This window comes from Catharus ustulatus, chromosome 3 (assembly GCF_009819885.2).
Source record: "Catharus ustulatus isolate bCatUst1 chromosome 3, bCatUst1.pri.v2, whole genome shotgun sequence".
NCBI lineage: Eukaryota > Metazoa > Chordata > Aves > Passeriformes > Turdidae > Catharus > Catharus ustulatus.
In genome coordinates this window covers 55,907,284-55,920,976 of record NC_046223.1, presented here as the reverse complement: position 1 = coordinate 55,920,976, position 13,693 = coordinate 55,907,284, and the positions used below count along the sequence as shown (strand labels likewise).

At 45.1% G+C, this 13,693-nt stretch overlaps 1 protein-coding gene across 4 annotated transcripts in view; it reads left to right on the top strand.

Moving 5' to 3' along the window:
• The first annotated feature begins 3,720 nt into the window (after positions 1 to 3,720).
• Positions 3,721 to 13,693, top strand: part of ARID1B (AT-rich interaction domain 1B) — a 328,666-nt gene continuing 318,693 nt past the window's right edge. For 2 of the 4 annotated variants that reach the window (XM_033054063.2, XM_033054062.2), the window contains exon 1: positions 3,721 to 5,986. In XM_033054063.2, the coding sequence (XP_032909954.1) occupies positions 4,232 to 5,986 (1,755 nt within the window). In that variant the 5' untranslated portion in view covers positions 3,721 to 4,231. The remainder of the gene's footprint in view (positions 5,987 to 13,693) is intronic. The other 2 variants (XM_033054065.2, XM_033054064.2) reach the window with 1 other exon arrangement.

Sequence of the window (13,693 nt, the reverse complement as noted above, 5' to 3'; positions counted from 1 at the left end):
GATTAAATTGTCCAGGATTAATGGCTGCTAAAGATTGGATTTCAATTAAATGGTACAATGTGTCATTCTCTACATGTTTTAGGCCATGATCTGCTGGCATAAACCATATTTTTTTCAAAGTTCATTTTGTCCAGCTAAAATAAAATTTTTACACTTACCTACAGGCTTTACACCTAACAGATTCTGGCTTATCAGCTGGACATCTACGGCACTAGTTTATTTTTAACATTTGTGACTGAAATGTAAATATTACATAATAAAGAAAACATCACTGTGTTATATTTATATGTTGGCCACGTAAGGGATCTTTTAAAGCAAAATTCCATTACTATAGTTCCAAATACCAGGCTAAAGCAGTCCTGAGCTGGCTGCCTACTTTTCTGTGATCTGATTTATGCCTTATTGAAATAAATTAAAAGATTTGCACTGACTTCAGAATGATTTCGATTGGATGTTTAACTAGTAATAGAAGTGATAATTTAATAAAAGCCCACATACTTCCCTCTTTTTTCTCATTAAATCTAATGCAAATCTAAAAGAAGGAAATTGAGAATTATAGTGAATTTGACAACAGTTTCATTAAATTGCACATGGATTTCTCCATGAAGCACAACAAGATCCCAATGAAAAGCTTTTTCTTTTGTACACAGAGATCTTTCAGACTCCCATGTGCACCCATGTCAAATCCAACAGACTCTTGAACCTAGGGCTGGATGTTTACCAAAAAAAATTTAAGTATTTTTCCCAGTACCTCTAACATAACATCCCAGAGATATTACAATATTAGTTTGTTTTCCATCTCTCTCTTCAGTGTTACTCTTTGTATGGCTTGGAAGGCAAAACAGAAGGAGGGCTGCTGTACTGCCAGGAAAGGCAGTAACTTTCATGGGGTCGAGCTACACAGGTGGCCTAGGGGGTCTGTATAACTGATGTAGCCAATGGTGTAAACAAATTACCAACAGTAAGTTTAGAAAATTATGGTGTTTATTTTGATGACAGATCCTAGAGCACCAGAGTTTATAATTTATCAGGAAAAATCAAGAGAAAGAAACTACCCTTGGACAACATTGGTTTACAGAAAATAATTAAATTGAAGGAACAATGAAAATAGAACTAAAGTTGAAAACTGTGCTCTTGCGATATCAAATATCAACGCAATCACTTTGCAGCAGATAATATGCATGGCAATTAGAGCTTTTTTACATTATATTATAATAAATTCATAATTCATGCATACAATGAGAGCTTTTGGAAAGGAGCATTTGAATTTAACAAACACTACCACTCATCATCTGAGCAAAGATGGCAAAAGGAATTTCAACATTATTTGTGATCTAAAAAATTGAACTATCGTTGTTGCTTTGTGTTGTGCTTCCCTTGCACAGACTGCAGTGCCTTCTGTCTGCTTTAGGGTGTGGCATCTGCCATTGGGGAGGAAAAACTGGCATGTGTTGCCTTTTATAGCAGACTGATTTCATTGTGCTGAGGGCCTCAATTTTATAGCCTCTTAGTTCCAATCTTGTAGCTGAGTTGCTGAAACAAATGGGAAGAAAAGGACTTAGTGGTATGAACTCTTCAATTTAAAGCCTTGTCCTTTTTTTTTTCTGCTTTTCCCAGGGAAAACATTTCAAAGTAAATCTGTGTTAAACTTTTGAGGGTTATTTTCCCAATTGGAAAGAGTTGGGAATGTGTCAGGAAGTACTGCGATCTGCAGCCCAGACACTAGCAGCACATCTTAGCAGATCATCAATATACGTATTTTTGCTCAAATATAAATGTCTCAAAGTATAAGTGTTTAATTGATTTTATATTTTATGTCAGAGTACACATGTAAAGAAATACACACAAGGAGGCATCTATATTTTTATTTGCATATGAAAGACTTTAAAAATCAACTTAGGTGGTTTAATGTGTATAATTAGCGTGCATTTGAATATAGAAAGAAGAAAATCCAGGAGATAATGTCAAAAAGGCTCACTAACAAAGATGTAGTATTCTCTTGGCAAAAGCTGATGAATGATTTGGCATGAATTCATCTTACGGTTCTGTTATTCTCTCTCCTACAAAGATGATATATCCCTTTCTAGCAGTTTGCATAGAATTGCAATTTGTTGTTGTTACAGACTGTAATGACCCTTGGGTATGCACCTGATTCCCCCCTCTAGAATTACTCACCATTTTTTTCCCCTGCTCTGTGTTTATATATGTGTAGCCATGTAACATTTTTGCCCTGGCAAAGGATACCAAAAATCCCACACAAAACCACCAACCAACCAAGAAAACCAAACCCCCCTCAACTGTAAAACAGAAGTATTAGCAAGATGTACTTAATGAGCACTGAGACTTTTCAAAACTAACTCCATAATGCAAATCATAGTATTTCTGACTTTTCAGACAGAACTAAAATTAATAGACATTGGAGTCACACTGCTCGTACATTTATCAATAATCTTTGCATGTAACACAACATTAGAGCATAAAGCTTCTGCTCCTTTAATGTTTTCACAGTGAATTCAAAAAAGCCTACCTATACTTGACAGCATCTTTCTTGATATGCTGCGTTTTTCTCTACCGTTATGATTGAATCTCCTATTTATCCATTTTGAAATTTAAAACGTGCTTACCTTTAACAGAGCGTATAAATATATTAATTTAAAACATCGTGGTTTAGACCCTTGCTGTATTGAAAACGTTCGCTAATATCCCAGTTTGCTGTATTCATAGCCAAGTATTTGATCTCCCAAATGCTTTCATTACTTGAATGTAATGTGTGACTATTACCTTTTGTTATACTAGGGTATCACTTGCATTAAGATAGTTATAAAAAAACTTCAAACCGCTCTGGTTCAAAAATGTAGGTCAGTAGCAGCTTTCCATTTGGAGCAAGAGTTACTCAGATTACATATTTTGGGGTTTGTATTAGTATGTTTTCATGAGTGTCTTGTGCATACTGGAAATTATATTGTTTGGGGAAACAATTATGACCAAAAATGTCTCTCGCTCTTTAATAACTCCTGTTGAACTGCAAGTAAGTACACAGAACATATTGAAAACGGCCTATATATGAAAGCATCATCAGTGCAAATGACCGTTAGAATCTGGAGACAGCTGGACAATGTGGACAACTGCAAAAATGCTACCGCTGCAAAATTTTAGGTTAAATTTTAAAACCGTCTGAACATACAATATAAAAATTCAGGGGGCGGGTGACTGGGGGGAAAAAAAATCCAAAACAAGTCCAATTTCTCCGTCACAGGAGCAAACGTGTCCCTGCCCTCGGAACACGAGGCGGGTGCTGAGCACGGCACACGGGGCCGGGGGCAGCGTGCGGCCCCGAAAGTTTGACCGCTCCATCTGCTCGGGCACAGTTGGAGCGCATGGCGACCCCTCGCCTCGCTCCCGCTGAACCGGCCCGCGCGGGGCAGCGCTGCCGGCGGCCCCCTCGGCCCCGCAGCACCGGGGACAGTCCCACTGCCCGCCCCGCCCCCGCGGCGTTCGGCGGCCCGGGGCGCCCGTCGGGGCCCGCCTCGACCCCTCGCTCGGAGCAGCCCCCGCGGGCTCAGTGCTCTGCGCAGGCCGCGACCCCCGGCGCGCACACGGGCGGGACCCCGCTGGGGGCCGCGTCCCCCCCATCCCGCCGCGCTGCCGGGAGAGCAGGCAGGGTAGCGGGAGCCCGAGCAAGTCCAGCGTGGAGTCCAGTCCGCGTTTTGCGGGTGCGCGGGAGCGATCGGGGCGGAGGGGGCGATGGCTGCCGGCGCTGGCTCGCTCGCTCGCTCATGCCATGCTGGGCCAGCGCGGCTCCGGCAGACGTGTGTTTACCCATATCCGGGTTAGGGAGGAAAGGAGGAGGAAAAAAAAAGTTTCATTTAAACCTGAACAAAAAAACTTTCAACATGAAATCACACAGCGGGAACGGGCACGGACCGTAAGGCGTTCTTACCATTTCTGACCTCAACCACGGACTCGGGGAGGGAAATCGCTGTAACTCGGTGCGTGCGGAGCGGTCCGCAGGGGATACTCAGGGCTCAGTCAAGTCCCTACCCCGGCCGCTTCTCCTTCTGCCCCTCTCCTCTCCTTCCCCCACCCCTCTGCTCACCCCCCATTTTTCAGGGTGGAAGCCGCTTTTTAAAAAATCTTGTTTAGTTTTTAAATTCTTTTTGTTTTTTTAATTTTTTGATTTTTTGGTAGTTACTATTATCAGCACCAGTTTCTCCGGACTCGCAATGCTGCGATGATCATGGCCGCGCAAGTCGCAGCGGCTCCGGCGAGTGCGAACAACAGCAAGGGCAAAGCCCCGAGCCTGCCGGGCGGCCTGGGCCCAGAGCGAGGCCCGGGGGGGGCCGGAGCTCCCGGGCCGGGCCCCGCGCTTGGGGTCGGCGAGGGGAGTCCGGCCGGCGGCGGCAGCGTGAATAATTTAGATCACCATCTCCACCACCACCACCGCAGCGAGCCGCCGAACATGGCCAATAACGCGGCTCCCGCCGCTGCCGCCGGTAACAACAACAACAACGCCAGCGGCGGCGGTGGCGGCTCCTCCTCGGAGCCGGCTCTGAAGGAAGGTGGAAGCTCCTCGGAGTTATCTTCATCTTCTTCGTCTTCTTCCTCCTCCTCCTCCTCCTCCTCCAACCCGGGCTCGGCTATGGAGACGGGGCTGCTCCCCAACCACAAGCTGAAGAGCGTCGGAGGCGATCACCCCGCCGCGCCGCCCCACCACCACCATGCCCACCACCCGCATCACCATGCCCACCACCACCATGCCCACCACCCGCACCACCACCACCATGCACTACAGCAGCAGCTAAATCAATTCCCGCCGCCGCCGCCGCAGCAGCCGCCGCCTCAGCACCATCCCGTGCAGAATAACAACAGCAGCCTCGGCGGCGGCGGCGGCGGCAGCAACAACAACGGCGGTGGCGGTGGCGGTGGCGGCGCTGCTCAGCCCAGTGCAGACATGGAGCAGCAGCAACATGGAGGAAAAGACAGTGTTTTGGGCGCTCAGGCCGAGCCCCCCCAGCAGCCGCAGCAAATGCTGAATAAAGGCGCCGACGAGGAGGAGATGCCCGGCAAGATGGGCGAGCCCATCGGCGGCCGCTACGACCACCCCGGCTTGGGACCCCTGGGCGGACAGCAGCAGCCCCAGCAGCCGCCCCCGAGCGCTGGGAGCGGCGGCGGCGGCCTCGGCGGCGGCGGCGGGAGCGGGGGAGGCGGCGGCGGCCCCTCCGCGGTGGGTGTCTCGGAGTTCAATAGCTATTATGGCAACCCTGCCCCTGCCCCTGCCAGCAGCGCTACGGCGAGCCGCGCCGGGCCTTGCTTTGATCAACATGGCGGACAACAAAGCCCCGGGATGGGGATAATGCACCCCACGGCGGCCCCCAACAGCATGGACCCCCTGCAGAACTCCCACGAAGGGTACCCCAACAGCCAGTACAACCACTACCCGGGCTACGGCCGCGGCCCCAGCGGCGGCGGCGCGGGCGGCGGCGGCGGCGCGGGAGCCGTGGCGGCGGCGGCCGCCGGGGCAGGCGGCGGCGGCTACGGGGGCTCCGCGGCGGGCTACGGGGTGCTGAGCAACCCGAGGCAGCCCGGCGGCGGCATGATGATGGGCCCCGGCGGTGGAGCCGGCCTCGGCAAGGCTGGTTCCGGAGCGGCGGCGGCGGCCGGCGGCTTTGCGCGGTTCTCCGGGCAAAACCAGCACCCGTCCGGGGCCACCCCTACCTTGAACCAGCTGCTCACGTCCCCCAGCCCCATGATGCGGAGCTACGGCAGCAGCTACCCCGACTACAGCAGCCCCAGCGCCCCGCCGCAGCCCCAGCCCCAGGCAGCGACGGCCGCCCCGGGAAGCCAGCAGGCAGCGGCGGGCATGGGCATGGGCAAGGACATGGGCGCCCAGTACGGAGCGGCGAACCCGGCCTGGGCAGCGGCACAACAAAGGAACCACCCGGCGATGAGCCCCGGGAGCACCGGGCAGGCCATCAGCAGGACCCAGGTAACTCCCTGCGCTCGGTTAATGACGGTTCATGCCTCCGTGTCGCTCGTGTCGGGCTCTTAGTTTCTTTATAATTCACTTTTTTTCTCTCTCCCCCCCCCCCCCCCGCCTTTTTTGTGTCTTTTATTTTTTTTCTCTCCCCCCCCACCGCCCCCATTCTCTTCTGGGCCAGTTTCGCCCCTCGCTGCCTCCGTAGCGAGGGTGAGCCGTGCACAATGCGCGGCCCCGTTGGGGCTGGAGGCACCGGAGTGTGGCTTTCACTGCCGAAATTAGGTTGTTCTCAGACCCAATTAATATTTTCCCCCACCACTTTGAAACAGCGTCGGAGAGACGCAGGGCCCGGAGGACAAGCAGCTCGGGACGGACGGGGGCGGGGGGTTGGATTTTGTAACCGGAGTGCCGGACCCGGGGGGCTCCCTGGGGATAACGTCCATTATCTTTCACGGGGCCTTTTTTTTTTCTTCTCTCTTTAACCCGTTGCCTTTTTTTTTTTTTTTAATTTATTTTTTTTTTTAAATCTCCGAGCAGAACGAGTTGCGCCGTTGCGCGCTCTCAGCAAATTAGTTTGTCACTGATTGGAGTTACCGCAGTGAGATCCACGTAACGCGGCCGCGATCCTTTCCCTGTGGGAAGAGCGCGCGAGCGCGCATGTGTGCGCGCGCGTGTGCGCCCGGTCCGCGCGGGTCGTCCCGGCCCGGTGACCTGCGGGGGACTCGCCCGCCGTCAGGAGCGTGCGCGGCCGCGTAACTGCCTTTCACTTCTCCACAAACACGCGGAAATTAAAAAAAAAAAAAAAAAAGAAAAAAAAAAAAAAAGGAACAAAAAAGGAGAGGGGGAAAAAAAAAGAGGGAAAAGTCCTTGGCGTCAGCGAAGGGGCGCAGGCACTGGGGCAGGCCGCCGTCCCCGCTCTCTCTCGCACCCCTCTGCCCCAGCCCGGTCGGCGATCGATCGATGGATGGATCCGATCGATAGGCAGGCGCGATGGTCGCGGAGCGGCGGGTGCGGCGCAGCGCCTTTCCGGGGCGGCGCGGCGCGGGGCGGGAGGAATGCCGGCTGCCGGGCGCGACCCTTGGAGGAGCGTCCGGGTCTCCTCCGCCCGCCAGGTTGGGAATTTGAATTGTGGAGGTAAACTGGCTGCAACCGTCTCCCGACAGCTGCCTCCGAGTTGACATCTAATCTGCCATCTGATTGGCTCCGCGCGCGCCATTGGGCACCTCGCGCCGCTGATGTAAATAGAGGCGCTGGAGCGGCGCAGGCACAGGAGCCCCCGCCGCAAACACCGCCGGCACCGGGGGGCACCGGGGCACCGCCAGCGCCGCGCCGGCACCTGCCCCCGCCCCCAGCCCGCCCCGACGCCCGCTTCTCTTGCGCACCGATTCATTCGTTTATCTACTTATCTATATTTACTTGCTGCTTTTACATTTTTGAAAATTTTAATTAGAGGCGGTAGGGAAAATGCCTCGTAATAACAGCGCTTTTGGACGAGGGGTCGGGTTTTTGGGTCGCACTCTCGCATTCTTACAAAAAAAAAAAATCCCGACAAATCTAAATGTTTTGTAGTGTTGCAGATTACGGATGTTATGCGAGGGATTGGATTTTTATTAAAAGAAAAGAAACCAAATACTAGTTTCGTTGCATTTCTGTTAGCTCGATGCCTAACCTGTGCATGCCTCTTGAAAAGATCGTGTTTGCATGTGAGCTGCTGTAGGTGAGAAAATGCCGTGTATTGTTCAAAGAAGGGACGAAGGAGCCGCTCTGCCAGAGGTGTTTGTTTCAGCTCTGCAACAAATCCAGATATTCGGGAGAAAACGTGCTTTTGGGTTTGAATTGTGGTTAGAATACTTCAAGAAGCATCAGGAGTTGTTGATCTCATTATTTTTCTACACAAGTGTTGAGATTAGGCTTGAATTCTCAGTAGGAAAGTGAGTTGTGTTAAATGGACTAGTGCATTAGAATTTTATGGGTTTCTTTTCACTTCAACAAGATCTTTCTATTAAGAACTGTTAAATCTTTTAACAGCTTTTAACAGCAAGGTCTAACAGAAACAAATGCAGGTGTATGCTTTTGGGGTCCTCCGATGGCTGGGTTTTTCCATAAAGTAACGAGTAGGATCTAGAAACATCACTGCTTAATATTGCAAATGGTGTATTAATCCTAAAAAAAAAATAGGAACCTTAGATGGGCTGTGTGTGTTTGTCTATGTCCAACAGACCATTCCTGTCATGTTTTTAGTTTTTATTCTGTTCTCCTTTCTTTTTCGTCCAAGGAAATAAGATTTTTGTTTGTGTGTGTGTTAATTTTTACCTTTTTTAAAATTTGCAGTTGTAAAAGGGTCACTGGAAGCCATAATGTAATGAGACCTTGTATGCATAACCTTTCATAATTACTCTAAAAATATTTGCATAGTCTCTTTTTAAACAGGGAGTTCAGAATTTGTGGCTTTAAAAGCTAAGAAAACCGTTGTCAGACATTGTGCATGCTAGTTCAGGGTGCTATTTCTTCATGGCAGAAATTGTTTAAAGTATTTTATTTTTATTGGAGGAGTGAGAGTAAATTAATTTATGTCCTCAGTATAACACTTAGAAATACTTCCTTATGTTTATGGATTTATATCCTCTCATCCTCTCTTACAGATTTCTTTTCTTTTTTTTTTTTGGACCGTAAGGATTGGCATGCAACTTAGAAAGAATAGTCTGGCAAGAGCACAATTTATTTGATTATTTTTAAAATTATTTTTTCCTCAAAATAATTGTCATAAAGGCAAGACACCATTGTTTTTATCTTACGATTTTTCCATTTAACCAGCAAGAGATTGAGATAGAAATATTTTTTAGATTTTAAATTAATATTTTTGATGCATAAAATGGGTTGTGTAAAAATAGTTACCATTAGCTGCAGAACACAATCGGTTTTGTACATTGTTATTTATTTTTAATTCCCACATGTCAATCTCTATGTATGTTGTATCGTTAAGTACAGCAATCAATTGCTTTGAGAAAGAGAAAACTGGAATATTTACTCCAGCTTATGAGCAGCAGACTTCTCTTTATTTTTTAATAATCATCTGTGTGTGTGCTCTTGATATGTGTATATACACATTAGGATATGCTCACTTGTCATGTGTCTTTGCAAAGCAGATGTTGATTGGCCCCTAAGCCTATAAGGAACTATTGTCCTGTGAGCAGAGAAAAAGGACCGACAGTAGGCTGCAACATCTGAGATGCTTGTTCAGGAAATTCTTGCCTCTGCATGGGTAATCTTTGTAATATGCAGAACTGTGGCATCCTACTCTGAACTAAGTTCTGTATTAGTCCAGGCTATTAAATTATTTTAAAATATTCTGCTTCCCTTTAATTTAATCACCTTACCCAACTGAGAGATGTGATGGAGCTTGAAATAGAGGCTTCCTGCTTCTGAAGAAACATACATTTTCGAAGCAGAAGGATTTTGCTCACGCACATCCATTGATTTGGTGGTGGCGAACTTGTGTGGTGCCAGTACAGTACCTTGTCATTCAGATTTTTTAACTATTGATTAATCCTTGACAGCATACAGGTATTTAGAGTCCTGAGACTCCTTTTATTCTTCACTTCTGATTTGCACTGCAGTAGTTTAACACATTAGCTGGCCTCTCAGTGTGCACTTTATACGTCTTTCTCCTTTGTGCGTGTGTGTACAATTTACATGCACCTACAAAGAAGGGAGAGAACCTGGGTCTTTTCAGGACTACCTGTAAGATACAGGGCAAATGTTAGAAAAAAATCTGTTGAGCTGCTCTGAGTCTCTGTATGTGCCGTTTGTTTTGTTGCAGAGAAACTCTGAATATCCCTGATTCTGCAGCTCTTTTTATGCTAAATAGATTGCCTGTATTGAGGGTTCTGGCTAAGCCAAGGCTGCAGAATCGTGTCCTGTGCCTGAAGGCCATTAAACAGCTGTTAGTGTGGTGAATAGATTCTTGATGTCTCAATGGGAGAATAAAATATATTTTTCCCTGTGCAGCTTCAAATAAACAGTTTAGTATTCACATAGCTTCTATTTAGAAGTAGCAAATAGCAATATTCACAGTTAGTAGCATCTATATATATATTGCAGCCATATATTTGACACTTTGTGGTTTGGTGTTCAGTTATTGGTTTCTGTAGTAGCGCTTATGGCTACACATGGAACAGCAGAACCCTGTGTACAAGATACAATGAAGAAAGAGAGATGCAAACCTGCCTACTCTATTACTGCTTCCATAATGTAAGGATTCTTCTAAGCAGTCTTTTTAGCATTCTGATCTAAATCTTGGGGGATGAAAACTATGACATTTAATCCATTGCTAAATTTTCTAGTTCTGTATGTAAAATAATGTTTTTGAAATTACTGAGAACGGTGTGTTAGGTGGTGCTTGTTCTTCCTGAAATAGTGTCTTAGTTAAAACTAAATTAAATTTGTGCACTGAAAGCAAGTTTGATTAGCTACTGATAGATCTTTCTTACTTCTGTGTCTCAAATATTTTGTTATAGGTATTTTGACATTCTCATTGTCAACATGATAATGGCAGTAGTTTATTACCTTTGGTCCCTGTACCTGTGTCGGATTCCAGTTACATCTTTCAGTACTTCTTCAAAATGCACCGTTTATCAGGAGGCTTTGAAGATTCTCTGTGGATATGTAAAGCAGTGTTGCCACATTCACTGTGCATGCATGCTCAAGGCTGCAGAATTTCAGTAGCATGTGTTTGTGGTAGGCTAACTTGCTGGAATATATTTTAGAATTGTGATTATTAAGGTACTTGGGAAAAAACCCTTTTTCTTTCAATTTTGGGGCTATTTACATAGTGTTAAATATATGTTTTGGTACGATTGAATGAGGACTTTAATTAAACTTAAATTAAAAGTATACCTTAGTGGTTTTCAAATTTGTTTTGAAAACTAGTAAGAGAAAAGTGCTGCTTAACGGTGTTGTTTTTGTATTGCTTGGTGCTTATAGAAGCAAATAAATGTCATGCACAAAAATCTTATGGAGCCAGTTGTATTAGAGTAAAATTTCTTTTAAGGAAGTCTTACCGTTAATAAATTTAAAATTATTTTTTAGTAGACCTGAAGGGTTTCTGTACATCTGATGTATGTTTTGCCATTCATATCATAGTATTACCCTTTTACTTTTTCTGTTCTCCGGTCATACGTGTTCATGCTCAGTTTCACACACAAATGCTGATGTGCTTGCAGAGCGCTGCGGTGTTTGTGTTGCAGGTGGGCTGGACAGTTTCCGTTGTTGTACTTCCAGTTCTGAAAGTGTGGCATCCGGTCATCCACCAGGAACACGTCAGCTCCAAAAAAGCCAAACCCATCCAGGGTGGTGTTCCCCTGCAATCAAGGAATCCTCGATGAATGTATCTTAAAAAACCTATATGAATCTGTGAACAGTGGAGACAGTAGATGGCTAATTTGTACAGGATTGATTTTTAACTACCTTTATCTTTTCAGTAATAACATTCCAAGTACACTTGATCTTTTCACTGTTTTTCTAGAGCACCTTGGACTGGAGTAAAAAATTATTCTTTTTGTTATACTGGGTAGGGAAACTGAGGCACATAACATCCACTTTGCTTCAGACAGGCGCACCCGAGGATAAGTCTTTTGGAAATAACCAGGGTCCTGGTGCCATAAACTCTAGCTTTTGAATAAATCCAATCTGATTGTGAACACACTGTTGTTGGAGAACATAAGCTTTAGTGGAATCTATTCAGCAAGTAAGAAGACAAATAAGTGAGTGAAACAAGGGATTTGTCTGCTTTATCAGTACAGTCACTTTAAAGGCACTGTAATCCGAAATTTCAATATTGCTTGCACTGTTTTATCATTACATATCCAATACCATCTACATAAAGATGCTAGATTTCTCATAGCAATTAAACTCTGAGGAAAATTGAGTTGAACAAGTGCCCAGGAGCTTAAGGAGTGTCATGGAACTTGTCTTTTGAGGAGTATTCTGCACAGAGCACCAGTGTCTACTGAGGTGAAGTGCATACAGGGGTGTGCATGCAGACACTTTTTACCGCCAACTCTGGTTGTTTTATCGGGCAGATACATTGTCTTCACTTTTGAAGTGATTTGATGCAGATCACAGTTGTGTCTCATTTAAAGATTGCTTTTCACATGGGAATTGTTTATACTGCAAATATGAAGTACCTTTGTATTCCCAATGTAGCATGCTTATGTTTTCTGAAGGTGCTTGCAGTTGTTTTGAAAATGGTGAAATTGAGATCATTGTCCTGCTACTTCTATTAAATATTTTATTTATGTTTATTAAAACTAATGTGAAATCTGTGTGAAAGTTTTTGGCAGGCATGATTTGAAAGGGTGTTGATACATTGTGCATTTGTATTCCGTGTATAGTGGAAGTGTTAGTTTCCTTATAAACTTAACAAGTTTATGAAGCAGCTGAATTTCTGAATGTGTAGTGGCCAATTTGTGGGTAAAAAAAAAAAAGTTTGATGGTTCTGCAGCATGTATAAGAAACTGCTTTCGGTACAGTGTGATCTACCTACATTCATATTGAGTCATTGTGGCTTAGTAATTACATCAGAAGGTGTAGATAAGTAGATAATACAGAAGTATGTAGAAGTATGTAATCTATTTATTAGTTTTTCTCCAATTTGAAGAGCTATTAATTAATCTCTTGCACCTGAACATGCACAATTGCCAAATGATGTCCTGCATTTTAGAATTCACTGCTGTGTTCTGTCTTTGCCCTGTGTTGTAGGCTTCTCAGATTTGAAGATAGTTAATTCAGGTTTGTGATGTAGTAACTGTTTATGAAGACATCCATCTGAGTGATAGGCCCTCTGACACTTCCATCTGTAAGGCTGTGCCACTGATTTCCCCTGCCACCCGTGAGTCTCTTTCTGACCATTGGAAGGTGGGGAAAGAATATTCTTCTAATATTTCTGATATTTTTAAACTTTTTTTTTAATTAAGGAAGTAGATGTACATGGAATTTTAGTTTGTTGCTAAAAAGCGATAAATATGAAAATGGGAAAAACCCTTGATGTATAAATTCCCTTTTATTTTTTTAAGGGATAGTGTTGTGTTACTATTGGAGTCTTGCAAACTTCTACTTCAATTTTTCATACTCGTGAGGTTTTGGGGAGGTTGTTTGGGTTTTTTTGTCTTTTGTTTTGTTTGGTATTTATTTTAGGTATGTACTTACTCAAAAAATAAATCTTAGGTAGCAGGGCTTTTTCTTGGATGTGATTCTGCCAAGTTACTGAACCAATTTACTTGCCCTTTAAAGACCATGTGGCTAGGTTCACTGTGAAGTTCTGTTGTTGCAGCTACATAGTTTCAGGGAATTAATTGCATCTTTGACTAATAGCTGTTGTGGCAAACCCCTTTACATTTAGTTTACCATTGGGGTGGTAGCATATCTTCACTGCCAAAATAACAGCCTTTATAAGAAGCCTCTCTTGAGGGATTTGTGGGTTATAGCTATTGAGGTATTTTACTGGGTTTTTCAGAAGGTGGATAGTTCCACAACAGGTTTTGGTCACCTTTTAAAAGGGCAAAGAGGTCTGTGTTGCATGGCAAAGAGAGGACTGTCCTGGCTGTAGCAGTCCCTAATACAGCTGTCTTTCACAGAAGGACCTCAAGTTGGAGCATGGTTGTTCTTTGTTTGTTCGAGTAAAGAAAGGAAATCAGTTCAGAAAATCCCAAAAGGAGG